The sequence below is a fragment of the Hippocampus zosterae genome, chromosome 14 (assembly GCF_025434085.1).
Source record: "Hippocampus zosterae strain Florida chromosome 14, ASM2543408v3, whole genome shotgun sequence".
NCBI classification, from domain to species: Eukaryota; Metazoa; Chordata; class Actinopteri; order Syngnathiformes; family Syngnathidae; genus Hippocampus; species Hippocampus zosterae.
The window spans coordinates 13,682,442-13,705,225 of NC_067464.1; the positions used below are offsets into that span (position 1 = coordinate 13,682,442).

The 22,784-nt window shown below is 44.1% G+C and overlaps 1 protein-coding gene across 2 annotated transcripts in view; it reads right to left on the reverse strand.

The window, feature by feature from the left end:
- Positions 1 to 22,784, reverse strand: part of runx3 (RUNX family transcription factor 3) — a 58,359-nt gene that overhangs the window by 14,185 nt on the left and 21,390 nt on the right. For both annotated transcript variants that reach the window (XM_052087085.1, XM_052087084.1), the window contains 3 exons: positions 14,289 to 14,530; positions 13,692 to 13,848; positions 12,348 to 12,452 (listed from right to left, as the gene is read on the reverse strand). In XM_052087085.1, the coding sequence (XP_051943045.1) occupies positions 12,348 to 12,452; positions 13,692 to 13,848; positions 14,289 to 14,530 (504 nt within the window). The remainder of the gene's footprint in view (positions 1 to 12,347; positions 12,453 to 13,691; positions 13,849 to 14,288; positions 14,531 to 22,784) is intronic.

Consider the following 22,784-nt stretch of genomic DNA (forward strand, 5'->3'; position numbering starts at 1 on the left):
TAAATGTAGAAAATAAATGTGCCTCTCTCAATGATTGGGACTACGAGGACCGTTGTTGCTTCACAGTTTCCCAATCAGTCACACTGGATGACGTTACCCAAGGGGCCAATGTAAGCCTGTTTTCAACCTCCAAGTGCAAAAATATTGTTCAGAATGTTCACAGACCTTGAAATCCATGGGCCAGACTCAAGCGATACCCAAGCTGCACCTGCTGTCGTGTCATCCACTGATAACAGCGGTAAAAGTGCTCAAAATTATTTCCTGAGAAATGTTATTTTCCTTGAATTGTCAGCCCAAGAAATATTGAACCGACCGACGCGGCACTTAGTCATCGGGAAACTCCCTATGGAGCCAGAAGAGCATGCAGTCATCAGAATTTTGTGTTTGTGTGAACATGAGCTCACTTTTAGCAACCTTCATTTCCATGTACACTCTCAGATGACAAACGCAACCCTTTAGCTTAATGTTAACAATTAAAAAAACAAAAACTCTGATCGTGGCTTTTATATGGACACTCACATGTCCGCTAACATGTAGACACATCACGCACTTTACATTTATCTGGACACACCTTAAACGTCCGCGTCCGGTTGAGGTTTATTCCCTCTAATGGGAGGAAGAGATTTTAATGTAACTATCAATGCACCAAAACCGTGCGTGTGAACCGGCATGTATACATTCTGTGGTTTTCTCATTGGCATCTCTGCAGACTACCCTAATGTGAAGTAATGGCTGGATTTGAATATTTTATCACTATATAAAGGGGGCAAGGCAGACGGACCAATATGGATTTTGCCCGTCCTTTCTCTCCCTGACCCATGGGCAATATATCTTCACTTGAAGGTTGACCCATGGGTAAAGTTTGCTCTCGTTTACCGCTCTGTCCATTTGGTTGTGCCCGCCGCCTCCCCTCCATCCCCTCTTTACCAACAATATAGAAATATCAACCTCTGTATCCGCCACCACCTCCAACACACGTATGTAAGATGACACACAAGGTCCAATGATGTGTGTGTGTGTGTGTGTGTGTGTGTGAGTGTGTGCTGACTTAACCCTTTAATGCCTGACCAATCAAGGAATAACCAGAAAAATCTGATTTCTGGGAACTGAGATGTTCTTTAATAACACTTATAATAAAATCCCCCCCAAATATTTTTTCTGTATCATGTTGTTTTAGATATTTGTCGTATCCCATTTATAAGCATTATGTAGATTACATCTGAAAAAGAACATTTGGGGAACATTTGGGGAAATCAAATTTGATACAGATAATTCACTGAAATATAAAGAATGAGTTACATAATGAAAATGCATGTATCAAATACGATACAAATGGCATTATAGGGATAATATTATCTGAAGTGCACGCTGGCAATCTTTTAAACATCACCTCTAGTGCCCAAGCAACAAAGAGTGCGTGTGTGGAAAAAAAAAGACGCTCTAATGACTAATCTGTCTGAGCAGACACAGCAGTTGTGTTTATTTTTTGGGATGTTATTCCGCCCACCAGGGCAGCCTGTGCCGTTCCCTTGGAACATGCTGTGAACACACACTGGGATACACTACATGGACAAAATTAATGGGACAACTGGCCCTTACATGTACCGGAAAGGAAATTTGGTTGTTGTTCTTGTCTTTGCAAGTACAACAGCTTCCATTCTCCTGGAAGTATTTAGCATAATTTCTTGGGCCATTTTTCCAGAAGAACATTGCATACTCAGCGGTCACCAATGTTGGACGAGGGTCAAGTAACTCTGCAGCAAAACACATCCAACCGTGCCTTTACTAGCCTTGCTTTATTCACTGTAGCACAGTCATGCTGGAAAAGAAAAGGGCCTTCTCCAAACAGTGCCAACAAAGCCGGAAGCAAAATGTTGTCAAAAACGGTCTTGGTGTGATGAAGAGATAAGGATTAGGATTCAAAGGAATTTCGGGGAGGACTCCATGACGGAATAATGGTTCGCACATCTGCCTCACAGTCGTAAGGGTTCGGATGTCAGATTGGGCCTCCCTGTGAGGATTTTGCAGTTTCTTCCTGAGCCTGAGTGATGTTTTTTTTAATTTTTTTGGGAGACACTAAATTGACCATTTGTGTGAATGGTTGTTTGGGTGCCGTGCAATTGACTGGCGTCCAAGGTGTGCCACAATCTCACTCACAATGAGCTGAAATAGGCTCCAGCCCACCTGCAACCTGAGTGAGGACAAATATTCTAGAAAATGGATGGATCAATAGATAGATGGACCAATAATAAGTTGGTCATGGGGGAAGGGACCAATGCAACTTTTTCGGTTATTCATTTATTTGTCCATGGAAAAAAATATGAGGCAACCCCCAAAATTGGGTTATTTCATGGTACTTTAACCTTTAGGGTTACATAAATAACCCACAAAGTTGTGATTCCCTTTTTGACTGATTAAGAAGAGCATATGACTGATTAAGAAATACTTTTTTTGACACTATTAGATTCACCTCTGATCTGTTTCTTCTTTAACCACAATGGAAGGAAGGAATGAAAGTCCGCTTCTCTCGCCCCCCCCCCCCACCCCCCCTTTTCCCTCTCACACACATTATGACACACATGCACACAGTCAGTCAGCCACACTGAGGCTACTGTCTGGTCTGGGGGCTGCCAGGGGGAGGAGAGCCTCCAAATATAGCCCCTATATATGTCCTTGTGTAGTTCTTAAGAGATTTACACCACCTCAAAAGGATCAGGTCAGGGAAATGATACATCCCACCGATCTCTGGTTGGAAAGAAAAAAAAGGTCGACAGGCAGGGAAAAAAATGATAATTGGCCAGTTTTTTGAAGGCCGCAAGAGGAATAGTGTGCCTCTTTACAGTGATTATTCAAGCTGGCCACAAGCACGCACACACTCTCTCACACACACACACACTTGAATCCTGCTTCCAGAGGAAGGTTAGAGTCGGGTGAGAAGGTTATTTTGAGGGGCAGCGGGGGGTTCATTAGAATGATGCCTGGAGCTCATGAACACCGGGCGCCGCCAATGCCGTTAACACCTCTAATCAAGCGGGAGGAAGCGTGAAGCGCTCTTCCTCACCTTTTCAAACGTTTGGTTGAAACTCTCTCGCCCAACCTGGATACTTGAGTATCCAGTTGAGTAAAGTTGAGGGCGGAGGACAGCACACTCATTTTCCGAAACACACTTGGCACTAATGATGATCAGTTCTTTTCTTCTCAGGTATAATGGACTTTTGGTTCTTGTGGTTACTTGCAACTAATGTAAGAATAATTGTTTCATCCTCTGTGGCTACCTCTGACGGGTTTCTATTTTCTATACATGTAGGAGGTCCCCAAGTTCCGAACAGATGAGTTGCGAGCATTCGTAAAATGCCGTCTTGTTAACCGTGCACCACATCATACTGATCGGTACTGTCTATTGTGAAATAACTGTTTTATCAGAAAATAATGCCTGCTATTGCTGCAAAAGACAACTTGATTCTCATTGCCGAAGAACCTGTTTAAAGTTCAAATCTACACTTGTACTCAAAGAGGTTGTACTGTTTTCATTGTTGGCTTTGAGTATGACAGCACGTTGTCCGCCCGTATCTCCCAGTTAACCTTCACGTTCATGTTAATCCTGCATCTTTGGCTCGTTGACCTCAGTTGTAGCAGCGCATCTGGAGCGACCGCCATCATTTGACTTCTACTGTGCAGGCCAGAGGGGTGCCGTAGATCCACTGCAGCCCCATTTCAGAGGGGTTTTTGTGGTCGGATGAATATTTTATGTGTCAGGGTGCACTTAGGAGAGAATGCCCTCTTTTTCTTGCTATGATATCATAACCACAAGATCGAGCTGGGAGACAGGGGCCGGTGCACACATGAGGCCTAAACAGCGGCGCTCAATATGCAGGCAAGTGGAAAAGGACGCTGTCGATTTACTAACCTCCTTTCTGAATCATCCGAAAGCATTATGGAAGTCTATGAAGAACAAATAAAATGCTTGATATAAAATGTCTGGTATTAATAATGTACCGAGAGGAATGGGCGTGTGTTGCGAGTGTTGTATTTCCTGACAGTGTTTTATCTTGACTGCAAAACAACTTCCCTTCGAGCGTGCACTTCTGCACTCTCACTGCATTTAGTGGCGTAGCTGTGAAAAGTTGTTTTTCACAAGATCGGCTCGCTGCAGTTTTTTGAAGGCACCTCGTATTCAACAGAAAACCCCAATTGAGTCGTGGCCAACTTTCCCTCCACAAAGCCTGTATCAGCCCGACATTCGCTCGCCGCGACCGCCCGGCCCTCAACGCAGTGAATGATCCGATACGATGACCTATTTCCTTCCTTCATTCTCCACTAGTTCCCTCTACGAGTGTTTGTCTGCCTTGAAAGAAGGAAACGTGTCCCCATCCAACGGGAGACACATTTAACACAAGCTCATTTTAGTAAAGGCCTTGGTGCTTTTTCAGGGGGCAATCTGAAACTCTATCTGGACAGCAAAGGACAATACGTGCTTTGGCCCGAACCCAAGGCTGCACCGAGTATATCTGAAGTGTAAATATTTGTATTTGCGATATAAATGGACTTGATAGGCTCCAGATAAAAGGCTACAATTGAAGTGAATCGCCCATTGAAATGAAAGCTATGTCGGAACCGTAAAGTCGGTGGCTGGCGTGATTAGAGCCTTAATGGGAACGACCTCAGCGCGCCATTTTGAAGAATGAAAGTCGGTGGCGAGCGTAGCACTGAAGCAAAAGCTCAGCTGTGGAACACGATGCAAAGTTTGTTAAATTGTTAAAGTGGAGCAACAGTTGGAGGGTGTGAGCAAACTTCCGTTTCTACAAGGTTTCAACATCTGTTGAGTAAAATCATGCACACCTGTCTTTCTCTTCCTCCTGAGCCACTAACAGCTTTGTTGCCACCCCGCCGTTTTTTTCTTCAGCTTCCCTTTTTCTTTGTTGTTTTTTTAGTTTTTGTTGTTTTGGGTATTTTTTTTTTTTTTAATTTGCACAAACACACCGCTCGGAGCGGGTCACCGCAGCGGTATCCAGCTTGGTGCTCCCAAGGCCGCCGATCACACGTTGAGGTCTCTCAACTGGGGCAAATCAAAGTTCTTGTTTTGAGGCTGACCCTGAAGGATGTGGTTTTTACCCTTGGTTGGTGATTGTGGCTGTCTCGTCTGGCCATAAATGAGTCCGGCGCTCGCCACACGCTGACGTTACACAACTGGAATCTCATTTCCATCAGCGTTTTGTAAGACTTTGAGAATAGAAACACACCTTTTGCACATACTAGAAAAGTAGGGCTGCAGGATATACGCAAGAAGGCCAACTTTTATCATTTCAAACATTGTGCTGTCTATTTTCATCGCTACCTCCTCCTTCCTTGCCGCAGAGCTCCAGTCCCTCGGGCAGATGCGCCATTCGTCTCGGGGGGGATGAGAGCAGTGTGAAAAATCCCCCCCCTCGCATCGACGGAAGTTGCTACACAAGACTGCTTGAGCAGAGAGCGCAGCCTTCCTTTTCTGATAAGATGATAACGCTTCTTGCGTGTGTCTGCTAAACGCGTATGTGTGTGTGTGTGTGTGCGAGGGGGGAGCGAGTGCCGGTGCCACACAAGGGCATGCCTACGAGGAGGCAAGTTGAGGCAAGGCAAAGAGAAGCAAGGGGGGTGCCAAATGCACCCGGATTCCCGCCCAACACAATAGGGCCTGTAGCATGCTTCGGAGCAATCAGCTTGCTTTTGTGCTGCTGCTCTGTTATATGTGTGTGTGAGTGTGTGTGTGTGTGTGCGCGTGGGCACGTTTGTGACACTGACTTCTGGAATACTCTTGAGGCATTTAGGAGGTTATTATAAGATGAGGATTTTTTTTTTGGCTTTCTCACTGGAGCTTGTGAAGCACAGTAGGCCCATTGGACTCGAGTGACACATTTTAGGAAAGCGGTATTACTTTTGGCTGTGGTATTGTATCGCTTTAAAATGTGGATCGTGTTTGTCCGTGCGTATACTGTACGCGGCAGTTCAGGTGTTGGGGCATCGGGCGGAAAGTGGGACCTCGCGGAGCTGCGGGAAAGGGGAAAGAGCTGCTGTTGCTGTCACATAAATGCGATGCTAGTAGACGTGGGAAACAGCTTCACGTTAGTGCATACTATCTCACGCCCAATATCGCGCATTCCCCCCCCCCCCCCCCACCACCACCCCTCTCACCCACCCCCTATGCTCATGACAATTGAGTCAAAGTAAAGTGTGACATTTAAAATGTGTGACTTTTTCCACCGTGCAAGCATTCAAACACACGACGTGTCATTTTCACACTGGCACTAGAGGCGTGGTTACAAAGAATGAGGCTCTCTTCTTCGGTGATATTTCCAGTATGGTTTCACATGCCAAGGCTTCCATGTGTGTTTACCTACAGGATTACAACCTTCTGTTCTCGTGGAATGACAAAAAAAAGACCTTGCTTCACCTATTATTTGCTCACTGTTCCTAACCAATAAAGCCCGAAGAAATAAACATCCAAACCACATGGTAGTGGTACACAAAGTCCTTTCCAGTAACCGGCAGGTGCTTACCCGCACCACACACACATAAACACGCTCGCACACACACACTCCACTTCACCCCTGTGCCTGATGCCTCGATGGGAGAAAATGGTTTATTGTCATAATGCAGCCGAGGAGAAAATATTCCCTCACTCATGGGCCATTTATTTTTGTAAATGCAGATCGGAACTTTTATTGAATTATGCCTGAAAGCTTGTAATGGGTCCCTCCTGTGTGGGTCCGAGTAAATATGGAAGAGCGAGGACACACAGAGCGAGCATTTTACTTCCCCTCGTAGGTAAGTAAACAGGAAAGACGTTTGGCTGGTGCATTTAGCGGCTCGAGGGGAGACGGAGGGAGGCCGGCGGCGGCATTGGCGGCTTGTTTCGGTCATTCTCTCACACTCACAAGCGTCTTCCTTGGCGGCATACTTGCAATGATCGCAATGAATTCATAGTGTTGTCTGGGGCCTCTGTAAATAATTTGGTAATTCATAATGTGTCTGGGTGTTCTATCTGGCGTCAGCAAATATAGGGTGGAAATTTTAGTCTGAGTGGAAAAAGAGAGGGCACTTGAGCCTCAGGCTATTGTGGCTTTCACAGAAATCAGCACAGAGCACATATTACACTCTGACTATCTTTCTTTCCCCCTTCTGGTCCAAAAAAAAAAACGTTGTCTCTGCGTTGCCACTTGCAAGTGCTCTGAACTCATTCACTCCCAAAGACGTTTTTAAACGTCTTTTCAGACTTGGTCCAAAGTTGGCTGGTAATGAATGAGTTAAAAGACAAATTAGTCTGTTTTCTGTTGAGATAACTGCTGCGGTGGAAGCATTTAGGCTGAATTATCCAACGAAAGTGACAACTGCTGTCTGTGCCGGGAAAAGACTCGGTCTCCCAATCGCTATGTGACACAAAAAACATACAAATGTAGGGCTAATAACAATTATTATGATGAATCTGTGGGTTAAGTTGCAGTGAAAATTTATTCCAATCGAACACAGGTGTCAAAGTCAAGGCCCCGGGGCCAGATCTGGCCCGCAACATCATTTTATATGGCCCGCGAAAGCAATTCAAACATGGCACATTCCATGAAGCTTGCTAAAATATGGACCAAAATGTCAAATTCTCATATGTCATAAATGACAGAGATGTCGGAAGCATTTTTTGTTGCCAAACACCCCATTACAATCACTTAAACAATAGTTTCATAAACTATTATTCTTGACTTCTTTATTTGAGTTCAATCATAATGGCCCTCGAAGTAAAATGGTACCTAAAATGTGGTCCGCGATGAAAATGACTTTGATACCCCTGCAATTGAAGGTGCTTTCGCACATGATTGAACAGGAATGAGATTTTGTTAAATTCTGTTGAACATATCCGACGACATTCCACTTGTTTTGCTTTGTTTCTTATTTGTCACTGAGGCCAAATAGTACACCCAACAATTAGAAAGAACTGGCCACCAGCTAAACGAACTGCATGATTGGGTTTCTGGATGAAAATCATCCTTTTATTTTTTTTTCTCCTCTCTGTGCATGAGTGAATGCTCGCTACAACAGACACAGAGAAGCCCGCAGCGTGTGCAGGCCACGATGTCTCCAGGTTATACAGTACATCAGCCAGTCACAGTGCAAGGCATTAGCAGTCGGGAAAACACCCAGCACACGCCCTCCCCTGGCACTAATACACCCGCAGGCCTGTCTTTCAAAGACACCCATCTCCATTTTCAAACATCAAAGTTGCCTTTGAGCGAGCAATTCGCACCGAGGCCGAGCCTTTCATGTGATTTGTGGAGCAGGGGCGTGGCCCACAGCGAGCAAACTTAAAGCGATGGAAGCACCTGGCAGGTGCATGAGTGGCACGCACGCACGCTCACACACATACGCACACACACACACACACACACATACACACACACACACATACGCACGGGGGAGCAACAACAACCATAGACCCTTTTGTGGACTTTATGGAAGGACTGCAATATCGTAGGAAAAAGAAGCAAATATCATTGTGTGTCTATTTGCATACTTTGTACAGTATGTGTGCCAAATGCAAATAGCCACACACACACACACACACACACACACGCGCACACACATTCAGTGGCGTTTTGTTGCCTGTATTTATTCGACTGGGTGTGTGCAGCTACCTACAACTCCAGGAGGCGGACTTGGGGTATGTGTATGTTTGCACGAGTGAGTGTGTATTCATTATGATTTCAAGTGTCACTGCTTGTTATGCCTCAGAAATGTTATCTCTTCAACTCAGTTACGATATAGATTTGTATTGAACAGCTCCAAAAGTTATTTGGATGTTCAGAGGATTGCGAGCTGGTCAGGGGAGCCCAGTCACTAGGAACTGTTTATTTTTCAACACTGACTTCACAGTGAAAGACGATTCACAGACCACTGACATTTTCCACTCACTTTTACGTTTCACGCTGCCTCTGAAGTTGACATACAAAGAAAATATTGCTGGCGCGAGAGAAAAACGGTACCATTACATTTCAATACGTTATTGCGGTTGGAGTTTTAGCGATGAATAATAGCACAGTATCATACTGAGGTGTGTTTGTAGTATTTTACCTCTCAAAGTTGACAATACACACGATTCGAAGTATTAATAAATGCCTCTCTGACACTGCCAAAACCGAACCTTCCATAAATATCTCATATAATATTTAACCGAGTGTCCGCATGCGACATTTGTTCTTATTTTAGGAGGTGATGTCAGTCGAGGGGCCATTTAAAAATCAAACTCAAGCGCGATGACTTCATGAAGGTTCTGATTCATCTGACAGCAAAGAGCGCTGCAGATACAGAAATACAAACAGCACAGCGCAGCGCAACACCAAAATCATGAGTGTATCGGGAGAGGCTGATCTCATGCATAAATAGGATGTTGAGAAGTGCATCCAAAATACAGTTGGAGGATTCATCGGTGAGAGGAAGCACTCTGGGGCGTGTGGTGTGAGGGAACTGATAGCAACGACAACCAACTTCTTGGAGCGTCTGTTGTTTTTTGGTCACAAACTGCTTCTGAGAAGTAGAAGAGGGGGAGCTTTCAGTTGCGACAGTTGAGCTTCCAGTTTGGCCTGGGCAGAAGTTTGATAATAATACGACAGATAGTTCGAGTCGGGTGACGCATGCCGGATGTGTGATGAGGAAATCGGCAGTGAGGGAGACAAAAATACTTGGCTGAACCTAGTCTATGTGAATTCACAGCATGGTAAAAAAAAATAAAAAATTAGCAGCATGCGCCTTACTTTCTACCTCAGAAAATTAAATATGATATTTTTTTTTGTGCATGGTGTGGAATGACTTGCTGAATCATCATTCGAATGAACATTCTCACACAACCCTTCGGTGCCATGCAAGCACGCACATTCAATGCCTGCGAACAGGTTAGCAAAGTCTAGCCGAGGCTGGTTTCCCTGAAGTGCAATGAGGAGCACACACAACACAATGGGCGAAGGCAAGAAAAGTTGGGAGGGAGGCAACCCTGGAAAAACGGTCCCTGGGGATCAGACTTGAAATAACAACATACCGTTTGTTTTATGCGTTGGCAAAAGCGCCTCTCTGTCTTCCTTGCTTGTAAAGGTTGCAGATGATTTCAAGTGGTGCCTTGTGGTTTGGAAAATAATCAGATAATTTTTATGGTTTGAATAATTTGTGAATGGCCGTGTGTATGTCATGTGCTTTGACATGACACGACCGTGATGACAATGTACGCCTTTTTTTTCTTCCCGTTGATAAAATAAAACATAAAACGAGGCCCCTTTATTTGGAATTGTATTTCTTTTTTGCAGTTCCAAGAGGTTCAGCAAGACCGAAGAGGGCATTTACTTGAAGTGATGAATAATTAAATATTCAATGAGTTTTTTTTATTAGAAATCTAATTAAATCCAACACAGGCGTTTTATTAAAACAATATTCATTTTCTCTTTTAATTTTTTTTTTTATTGACATTGTCAGGGAGGTGCGAATATGGTTTTTTTGTGGTTTTGTTTTGCACTGGCAGAAATTCAAAGCCTCATACGGAGAGGCGTTTCAAAAATTGATTCTTGATCTAAATGAAGCATTACTGTTATCTTTATAAACTCAAAGGTAGATGCAACTCCTGTACTGGATGGCATTCGATTGTGCCGTTGAACCTAATCTTTTGGGTGCTATTAACCCGGTCACCTAGCCTCCAAAAACATTTGAACATCTTATACTGTATTACATTGCGTGAGCCCCCGTGCATCAGCTTCGGCAAGGACCTAAATCAGTCCTGCCCTATATTAAACAGCGTCACCTTTTAGAACCGGGCCAGTGTAAAAGAAGCATGGCCATTCTGACGCCTCAGCTGGAGCAGTTACATTTTGACAGACAGACAGGAGACGTCCTCTATGCGCACGGTTATTTCAAGATGAGATGTTTGCAGATGCACATGTGAATGCACTCACACGCATACAAGCACACAATCAGATTGAAACCATCCACACGCATGTATTCACTGTTTATTATTATCTGGTCCCGCCCTACTGGCACTCACTGTTCTCTCATCGCTGCAAATAGCGTGCAACCTTGTCGGGGACTGGCGGGAGGGTTTGGGCAAAGGAGGAGGGGGGGTCGGGGGGGGGGGTATCACTGGGTGCTGAAGTGCCCCTCGGCCCCTCTGCCAGGCATACACCCCCTCATGTGGCACTTGATACCTCTCTCGCCGTGCTCTGTTTTGACTGAACTAAATCCCCCGCTGTCGCAAATATCTTTGTGCACAGACATGAGCACAAGCCTCAGCCATCTACCCGTTTGGACCGCTGGGAAACCCTGAACGCTAGAACGATTAAAAACTGGATCCCTCCGTTGGAATGGTCATGAAATCCTACCTATCGCATCTATCGCACTGTGAGCTCATGAAAAATGGCGCACATTGCATGTGGGGCATAGCTGCAGCCATCTAGGCCTGACTCATCGAACGGCCGCTCTGCTTTATCCATCGCAGCAGCCAGCAGCATTAAAGCACATGAGATTGTGAGATTTAAGTCACAGCTTCCCTACTGGAGATGACAGTCGCTGGGAATCAAGCTGTGTGTTAAGTCACCAATTTCTTGAAAGTGTATGACTCGTCAAATCTGACCCTTGGTCTGACCAAAAGGTAAAGATGGTCAAGGGAAGTTACCTAAAGCCACTTTTTCACCAAGCGGTAGAATTCAGTACAACATATGATAGTATTGTTTAGGCCGTAAAACTCTTAATTACGGAGAAAGAAGAAAATTAGCATTTCGAGGCAAAGCAACCCACGAGCGAATCGCACAAATTAGAGGAATCGCAGAAGAGCAAAAGTCTCAGCAAAAACGACTCAAGTGATTTGCATGAAAACTTGAATCGCGGTGCAAATCTGTGCAATCACTTTTGAGTACTATTGGGGCAAACCTCCTCCTCCGTAGAAACATGAAAACATTAAAACATGAATCAATCTTAAAAAGATCTCAGAATTTTGTGAGATTTTTCTTTTTATGTGGACCAAATTAAATTTTAAAATAAAAAAAATGCATCTAATAGTCTTCATATTCACTGATAAATGAAAACTAAAATATGTAACTCCACTTTTTTCTTATTAACAAGTGCTAAATTAATTTTAGCCTGTGCCTGTTTGATTAGAAAGGCCTTATTTAGTGTGCCCCCCCAACACACACACACACTCACACACACACAATCAAGTGCCACTCGGAAATGCAGATTCTCTGGTGACCAATCAACAGAGTGTGTTGTATCTACTTATAATGATGTCCGGACCACAGTAGGCCATACCCAGGATGTGTGGTGTGTGTGTGTGTGTGTGTGTGTGTACTCACTGCGTGGTTCACGCGGCCCATCCACGGTGACCTTGATGGCACGGTGGTAAGTGGCCACTTGAGGCGGTCCGGTGAAAACAGTGATGGTCAGAGTGAAGCTTTTTCCTGCAAAGCAGCATCGCGTGGCGCTTAGATGTCTGACTTTTATGTCGCTTATTAAAACGTATTCTTTGTTTTTCACAGTTGATTGTTTCCTGAAGCCTCGAAGCGTTGGCAGCTTTTGTGTCACTGAGGCCTTTGGCAATGAAAAATAATAAATAGAAGGGTGGGGAGGGAGAGCATTTGGGACCACCACAGTTGAGGGCCTGACAGCGGTTATATGATTCGGATTATTGAGAGAATGCGCTCCAGATTGCCTAAAAATGCTCACAGTGATCGTTTATTGTTCAACAAGGCGGGATCGTACTCCCATCTGCATCCAAATCATTGGAGGGGAGAAGTGGGGGGTCTCGTCCTATGCAGACACGAGAGAGAGACATCTCGTGTTAAAAAGAGAGTGTCGGATGAAGGGGGGGGGGTGCAGTGTTAATTTACTGCCTAAATCCTATGTATGGGCTACCTTATAATTCAAAGACAATAGACTGCTTCTATTGTTCATGCACATAAAATGCACAATAAAAGGCTCCTATAAAGGCCAGAAATACTTTTAGAGATAAAAAAAAAGATATATAGTAATATAGATGGACACTTCTCTAAAATGCAAACATTAAAACTATTTCAGCCTTTGATATGTTATTACAAAGGCATGGACGCCAGGAATTTAGGGCCACTTGGGGAAAAAAAGGTTCGGCCTCTTTACATAAATATCTACATTACAACATAAAGTATGTATTTATTTTATTTGACTTTTTGGGGCCTAAAGTCAGTGATGAACCTTTATTTAGCTTTAGCCCCTGACGGCGCCCCTCAACATAGAGCCATCCTCGTAAATATTTTCATTTTTTTTTTAAATGGCAAAAGAACAATGCAGCGCAAGCTCACGCATAAATATTGACAAAAAAGGGGGCCCGCGAAAACAAACTTAAAAGATGACGTGCGCCACCCCGACCCATCTCTCAGGATAGCATCATGTGGACAGTAAATTGCTCACCCCACAGATTCTGAAAATCTCTTGACACCCTCTTGCGACACACGCCAAACGCGGGGGCGCTCTGCGCCCCGAACCAAATTATTCCACATGATGAATTTTTCATCTTTAGAAAAAAGCAAGAGACATCGTGGAAAACATAAATAGTTACTTATGAAATTACACTTTTTTTCTCTTTATATTTGATAATATTTCTTCTATCAAATTCATGAGTTGTGACAGTATTCGTGTGCGCGCGCGTGTGTGTGTGTGTTCACCTCGTCCGCTCCTCCCAACGAAGCGCAGGTCGTTGAAGCGGGCCACTTGGTTCTTCATCACGGCAGACGCGTTCCTCAGCTCGGCCGAGTAGTTCTCGTCGTTCCCGGCCATGACGGTGACCAAAGTACCGTCAGGGACATCACCGAGGGCCACAACCTGTGCGGGAAAAAAATAAATAAATAAAAGCGGCTGGACCGTCACCGTGGAGCCCCAAAACCCATCTTCATTTGTAAATATTTTCCCCAGCATCATACATGTTTACACATGAATTATTTTCCTGAAAAGGCAGCTCCAATTCATTGTACTAACCTCAAATATGTGCGCGTCATGATTCTATGATGCTGATTTATGATTCTGGATGCAGATGTATGGCAATTTAATTTCTCTTTTACAGGCGACAATTCTACAAAAGGACATCCCGTTTTGCATCCATTTATTATTGCATCTTGCTTTTTAATATTTAAATGTGTGCCACAGTAGCCTCTGAATTGTTTAACTCTAATCCTTTTATATAAAAAAAAAGTTTTTGCATGCGTTCATTTCTTCAATGGCGCTTTTCGCGTCACGTTAACTCCGATATCACAACAATATCTTGCCTTAAAAGCGACGGGCAGGGTCTTGTTGCACCTCCAGTGAGAGGGTAGGACCGAGCAGAGGAAATTGGGGCTGTCGGTGCGGACCAGCTCGCCGGCGTGGTCCGCCAGGACGTCCACCACATTCCTGGTGTCGGGTCTCGCCCTGAGCGGGCCCGGGGTGGCCATGGCCCCGTTGCCGTCTACGAGTTTACTACAGGTGAAGGACGCGGAGGGCGGCGTGAACCGTCTGGTGGTGGGCGGCTCTACGGGAATATGCATCACAACAACAGCTCGGGTCAGTGTCAAGCTGACGGAGGGGTCGGTGCAGAAGTTTGCACGGCTCTTCAAAGTCTGCTGTCTTCTTTCTTGAGTGCTGAGGATGGAGGCAACGGAGCAACCGATGGGAAAGAGGGGGCTCTCAACCACAGATTATTTTAAAAAAAGGGATTATTGAGAGCTAGATCATCTGGTGTTGAATCACTAAGAATGTCTTGTGACACTCGTTAAATGCGTAATAGCAGTGAATGAAAACAGTTTTGTCAGCGACAAAGAAATCCAGTCGTGGGGGGGAAAACTGAAGAATAAAAAATCCAGCCGACTGACTTTCACGTCTAAATGAGAGCAAAATGTCTAAAATAACACTTAATACAAGTCACTATACAAATTGTCCTCCCGCGCGTAGAACGTGCGTCAAACTTTATCCAGGTCCTCGTCTCCCAAAAACCATAAAAAAAGCAAAACAACCCAATCGAGGGGCTGCCGGGTGCCTGCACGGATGTTTCAGTCCAAGTTATCCACCGCAGAGCAGATTAAGGACGCGCGAAGGCGTCGCGAGACTGAATGGAGAGCTCAAGAGTGCCGCGAATTATTTTACCCGAGTCATTTTAGCCTTTAGTGGTCGGGAGTGTGGAGATGCTTTCCACCAATGAATCTTCTGGGTTGGGCTTTCAGTAGACCAATCAAAGTCTCCGCCGCCGCTGCTTCTTCTGCCCCAAATTCAATTACTGAGCCATCTCTTCCCTTTCTGTAATGACCAGTGCTTATTCTCTTTTTTATGAAGAAAAAATACATAAAGAAAACCATTCCGTTTAAAATTCTATTACTTTGCATTCATACAATGAATTGTGACATCCGCACTTATTTATTTCAAATATAGCATCTGACATCACTTTTATATATGGCATTAGAGAATTTTTATGTTTCAAAGCAAAACATCTGCTGCGATATATTTAATTGTGAGCTAGCAATAATGGATTAAATTTATTCGTCCAATTTTCTCAGTGAGGCGAGTTCATCAATTTATAATCAATGTGTATATATATTGTTCATGAATAATAATGCTGAAAAAAATAAATAAAACAGAACCGTATTCATAAATACTTGATTACACTTGAAGCAATCAAGTGAATTGGACAAACGTGTTTGGTGGAATCAAAGGAAAAGTGGCTTGATTAGAGAGCAGCCGGCAAACCTGCGTGTGGTTCTTCCTGCACACGCTAGTTGGCGCATTTGCCTTTAAATTCAAGCGGCGTTTGCGCGGAGACGACACTTTCATCTCTTCTCTGAAATAGATCAATGGCCCAAGCTAATACCCGGCAATCTAAAGAAATTCAACGAAATGATGATTGGATTCCAAAATCTTTATCCCGCCAAATTGCATGATGTCATCTATTTTAAAATCAACCCACCGTGATATTGACAAGTAAAATGATCTGGAATTCTCTACACGGATTCGTTCAGTCGTTGCACATTACAGACAAAAAAAAAATATGTTTATGTTCACATTGCGACAATGACTATCTTATTAAATAACCACTTTGATCAAAGATTTTTTAAAGTGCACACCAAGCAATATTATATTAAAGCGGTCGTGTCATGACATACTGTACGTTTCCCGTGTTACATATTACAATTATTAATATGTAAAATGAACAACGGAATCTGATTTACCTAATACACAATATGGGACAATAGCTTACGATTTAAATGAACAAAATAGAAAATGCTGTATTTTACAAAATAAATCTGCTTCCGATGAGGCATTTGAAATCGACTCCTTTTATAGCATACAAATTAAACCGTTTTAATTATTTGACCATCTTTAAACTCGTTGATAAATATCGTCAGTGCTGTACGTTGTCCTCTTCACGAACTCGTCACAGCCACGCACCCCCCGCCCCCCTCACCCAAAAGAAATAAGTCTCAGCACATGCCAGTGACTTTTATCAGTGCATTGGAGATCGACATCGAGCAGCAATTGGCAAACTTCATTTTGGGTGTAGAAGCTACAAAAATAGAAACAATTACTGACGTTTATTTCAATGTTTTAATTTACAATTGTAATAGATGTAAATTAAATGCAATAAAATATATGCCAACAAAATATGTCTGCATGACATTTTTAATGCAAGTATCTCTCTACTCTGTATCTTTTTAAATTCATCTCCAGTTTTTGAGAGAACTGCAGTAGCTTGAGAAGAAATACAAATCCATAAACTATTCGATTTTTTGGATAAATTAATATATTTTATTCGATATATTTTTTTGTCCTTTTTTTGGAGTGCTTTGAAGTGTAAATTCAAAAAGGGTGCGTCGATGGAGAATATTACTTCATAAGGACCCTGGGGAAAAAGGTTTAAATGTCAATCTCTTCCCACTCACAACATAATGTTACCCGTTATTTCATTTTCGCTCGCGCGCACACACCCACGCACACACACACACACACACACACACACACACACACACACACACACACACACGCACACGCACACACACACGCACACACACACACACTCATACATGCCCTACGACTGACTGACTATATGTTTAATTCCTCCTGAAGAAATTCAATTGACACACTTCTGTATATTTTTGCTGCACACTGCACTGAGAAGCAGACCACACACACACACACACACACACACACACACACACACACACACACACACACGCACACACACACACACAAATATGCACGTGAAGGTGAACCAGGAGAGATGTCAGGAGGAAATGGACCTGCAAACAGAGCCCTGAGCTGAAACTTGGTTCAGTGCCTTGCTTAAGCGCACCTCGACAACAGTCAGATTGCAGATTCGCGGCTCTCTAACAATCACTGCTATTGTTTGGTTCACAGCAAGACTCAAACCTCTATTTTCAAAGCCCAAGTCCTCACAGACGAGCCAATGATCAACAACGATCCCACCCTACCCTGCCCCACCCCAACATGATATGACCACACAACCTCTATTTTAGTGATGCTCATTGGGGACAATGATGATACTTGTGATATGTTAGTCAATGAGGTGGTTCATTATTAAATCGTGACCACACACTCCAGTTATATGCCCCGGCCCGGATTTAATGTGCACTGTCACATTTAGAGCTCTGCATTTCACCATTCACTTTCTACAGTTTCAGCCAACATAGGATGGAGCTCGTCACGGCCCTGAATGCTTTTTAATGATTTAGGTGGGTCAGGCCTGAAATCAAGACAGAACTGTCGGAGGACATGCAAAACCTCAAACTCACCTCAGATAGACCCCAGCAATACACACACACACACACACACACACACCGAAGTTGGCCACTAGTTTTCCAAATGAAAAGTGAGTCGAAAGTTAAACACACTTAAACACACAATTTCTGAAAATTGTGCTCTTTCAGGACATCACTTATTTTTGGTGTGGGAGTATCCTCGTGAGCTCTAGAGTAGTGTAGACTGCGTGGAAATATGAGGACGCGAAAAATGTCCTCATTTTTCCACAGGTCCTCATTGTGAAGGTGTGTTATCATAAAATTGTCCTGAGATGTCATGAATACAAACGCACACACACACACACACACACACACACACACACACACACACACACACACACACTTGTGTGTTTATATATATATTCACTTTCAAAACACTTTCAAACAGCCATTGCTGCATACAATGTGCTGTACATGGAGCAATTTAACATGCACAATAAACAGTAACACAAATTGGTAATGAAGGCGGTAGAAAGCACCAAACAGTAAAACCAAGAACAAATCTAAGTCATGCTGAGTCAAATGCCAAAGAATATAAGTGGGTTTTGAGGAGGGCTTTGAAGATGGGCAGCGAGGAGGCTTGCCGAATGTTCAGTGGGAGGTCATTCCAGAGAGAGGGACCAGCAACAGAAAAGACTCGATCCCCTCTGAGCCTCAGTTTAGTTCTTGGTACTTCTAATAATGTCTGGTCCACAGACCTGGGGTGCCGGGCAGGTGTGTAGGGTGTAAGGTGGCGCGAGATTATTCAGAGATTTGAAAACAAAGAGGAGGATCTTGAAAATAACTCTAAAATGAATGGGGAGCCAGTGAAGGGATGCCAGAGTAGGTGTGTGCTCCCTCTTACGAGTACCAGTCAAGAGGCGAGCAGCGGCATTCTGGACCAGCTGAAGGCGCTTAATGGAGGACTGGCTGACTCCAAAGTAAAGGGCATTGCAGTAATCGAGCCGGGATGTGACAAAGGCATGAATTACTGTCTCAAAGTGTTCATGTGAGAGGAGAGGTTTTATTTTGGCCAGCTGTCTAAGGTGAAAGAAGCTGGATTTAACAACGGCACCAATTTGCCGACCGAGTTTGAAATCACTGTCCAGTTCAAGGCCCAAGTTTGAGACTGTTGACTTAAGATAAGGAGACGGGGCCCAAGTCTACAGGATGGAATGTACAAGGGCCACCGGGACCAAACAATATCACCTCTGTCTTCTTTTCGTTGAATTTCAAGGAATTTTGTGCCAACCAGGTTTTGATTTCTTCCAGGCAGGATAGGAGTGGCCTTAATGAGAAGGCGTCTTTCTTGCTCAGTGGGACATAGATCTGGCAGTCATCTGCATAGCAGTGGAAGGGAATACCATGTTTCCTTAAGATGGAACCCAATGGGAGCAGATACAGCGATAACAGCAGAGGCCCCAGTTAATCACTTTATAATCAATGTATGTGTATGTATATATATATATATATATACATATATATATTCATTCATTCATTCATCTTCCGAACCGCTTGATCCTCACTCGGGTTGCGGGGGGTGCTGGAGCCGATCCCAGCTGCCCGATCCGGGCAGTAGGCGGGGGACACCCTGAATCGGTTGCCAGCCAATCGCAGGGCACACAGAGACGAACAACCAACCACGCTCACACTCACACAATATATATATATATATATATATATATATATATATATATATATATATAGGGCGGCCCGGTAGTCCAGTGGTTTGCACGTCGGCTTCACAGTGGTACCGGGTTCGATTCCAGCTCCGGCCTCCCTGTGTGGAGTTTGCATGTTCTCCCCGGGCTTGCGTGGGTTTTCTCCGGGTGCTCCGGTTTCCTCCCACATTCCAAAAATATGCATGGCAGGCTGATTGAACACTCTAAATTGTCCCTAGGTGTGAGTGTGAGTGCGAATGGTTGTTCGTCTCTGTGTGCCCTGCGATTGGCTGGCAACCGATTCAGGGTGTCCCCCGCCTACTGCCCGGAGACAGCTGGGATAGGCTCCAGCACCCCCCGCGACCCTAGTGAGGATCAAGCGGTTAGGAAGATGAATATATATATATATATATATATATCTCCCTGAACCGGTTGCCAGCCAATCGCAGGGCACACAGAAACAACCATCCGCTCTGACACTCACACCTAGGGACAAGTTTTGAGTGTCCAATCAGCCTGCCACACATTTTTGGAATGTGGTAGGAAACCGGAGGACCCGTAGAAAATCCACGCAAGCACGGGGAGAACATGCAAACTCCACACAGGAAGGTCGGAGCTGAAATTGAACCCGGTACCTCTGCACTGTGAAGTCGACGTGCTAACCACTCGACTATTCAAACAAATCAGAAGTCAAACAACATCCCGCAATGGACTGTGTTCAACCATAGAGGTCAACTGCACTGTTGTTCTCACTTGGTGCTTAAAACCAAAAACAAACTTCATGTCCTTTGGCTGGGCATACGTCGAAGGTCCAGTCATGATTTACACGACTGAAGCCTGATTAACTTGGAAGACAAATACAGTTTGACGAAGACACTGGAATCATTTGGGTTCATGCATCTTTATATGCCACCCACTCTGCCTCAGAGCCACTTGAAAGTCACTTTGAAGATGGGTGAAACCTCAGCTATGGGAATCCTCTTCCAGTTTCACATTCATTTTTTTCTTTGGTGTGTTTTTTCTAGCTTGATAGAATCTATTCACCTATGTCAAATTTGGGGCTATTTTCAGACTAAGCCCTTGGAAGGGTAGCTATTCATTTGGAAAGGGGGGCTGTGGAGCCAATTAGACCTCGTTTGAGGTTGGGTGATGACCTAAGACAAAGATTCTATCTTTAGAGAAGCTGCGGCCATCACACATTTCTGTACATTCACAAATTACAGGGCAGGCTTTGGCCCTCAACCCACCGAATACATTCCTTCCCCAAAGTGTCCGCTCAAATTTCATCTGGAGGTTTATGCTCAGTGGAAATATGAGTGCTGTGAATGGACAACTATGAAATGGAGTTTTATTCCTCCGGATTAAATTAGGACCACTTCAGGGCTCTGGGTTGTTTTTGTATGAATGATGAATTCTGCGGTGATTTTGCTACATTGAGCTTGTTTACCCGTTCCTCCTCGTTGTGAGCCAGTATGCTATTGTATCAGATTTTTTTTTCTCCACTATGTGTCTGTGCTTAGATGATGGAATCATCTAAGCTAATTGCACCGGTTCTGTCGAAGCCACTTCATACATTTTAGACAGGAATGCCTAAGTTGTTGTTTTGGACTTCTGTTGCTCTGATCACTTCTGTGTTTTGATTCCACAACGGTGATTTTAACTATTGTTTAATAATTGTTTGCTTCTACTTCCTGGTTTAGTTTGAATCACAAGCCTGTTTTTGTTAATTCTATCGAGCAGACCTTGAAAAGCGGATACATTTTTAGTCCCGAACCTGCTTTTAAAAACGTTAGTTTGCCTTGTGTTCCAGACTTTTGACAGTATTTGGACTTGTATTCTTCAAAGTAAGTCCATTCTTGTACTCCTAATTTTCAGGACTCAATGAAAGAAATGGTACCTTCAAAGTAACTTACTGCCATTGTATCCTTGACATTTGGGAACACATGTAACTCTTTACACCCCGGAGGAAGTACAAATGCACCACTTGTGTTGGACTCCAGTGGAGCCCGATGCGGTACATTAATAATGATAATAATAACCTGGATTTATACCACACCATTAGGAGACAGAAATGGACCCTACTGTACATCTATTTCTGCCAAGCTTATTATAATTCCGTAGAGTTGGCAGACACGCAGGCTGGCAAGCAGCATACGCACATCGTCATTCCTGAGAACAGTCTGGCAAGATTGGTTCTGCCTTAAGTTTGGTGGAAGCGGCATTTTGTTTTTCAAAATTGTCATAAATGTGTCAAATACGAGTTGAGGCGACATGCTGCGGTCATGCGATCAAAGTCTGGAAATACAGGACGAAAATTGGACGGGCTGTCCACGCCTTTCTTTCTGAGCTTGTGAGCTCAGTAAATTCAGGTTTGTTCTTGGTTGATTTCAAAAACACTATTTGGATTAGTAATGGTGGGTTGTTACCGAGACAACGCTTTAGTTGCTGCTGCATGAGATGCAGCGCGAAGGAAAAAGAGAATCGAATTATGACCTGCTTCTACAGACGTGTGCAGAAGTTGAAAATAATCATGAAACCAAAAGTCTCGACCCAGAATGGGTGATAGATTATTTCTCAGCTGTGATAATATTTCTTGTCGTAGCATTTGAAAAATCTATTTATTTCCTCACATTTCTCTTTATTTCCACCTCCTCATGCTGGTCACCAGCTGAGTCAGACACTCCGGTGAGATGGTACACCACTTCTTAGCCAAGACATGGTTTAGATCAGGCAGAATGGTTGTGTTGGTCACTTCAGCACGAACATTGCGCACAAGCGGATTTCACAAGTGTGCACTTGGGTTGAGGTCAGGACTGTTGGCAGGCCGCTCTGTTCTTTGGAATCCCAAATTGTGGACAACGACAAGCCTCAGGAGATGCCGCCCTCACTGTCACAATTCCTCCACCGAATGGTGTTACCCAATCGATGCGGCAGACTCAATGGTATTCTCAGGGATTATAAATAAATGTAACAACGCTGTTAAGTTTGCTTTCTCGTGTGGGTGCTGACAGCGCAAACGGGCTTGGCGGGGAAAAGCCCAGTTGCTGTGGCAAGCCTACCGGGAGACCAATGGGAGTCTGTGTGTCCGCAAACCTTGAATAGATCCATCCATCCATCCATTTTCCGATCCGCTTATCCTCACAAGGGTCGCCGGGGGGTGCTGGAGCCTATGCCAGCTGTCTTCGGGCAGTAGGCGGGGGATACCCTGAACCAGTTTCCAGCCAATCGCAGGGCACACACAGACAAACAACCATCCGCGCTCACACTCACACCTAGAGACAATTTAAGTGTTTAATCAGCCTGCCAAGCATGTTTTTGGAATGTGGACGGAAACCGGAGT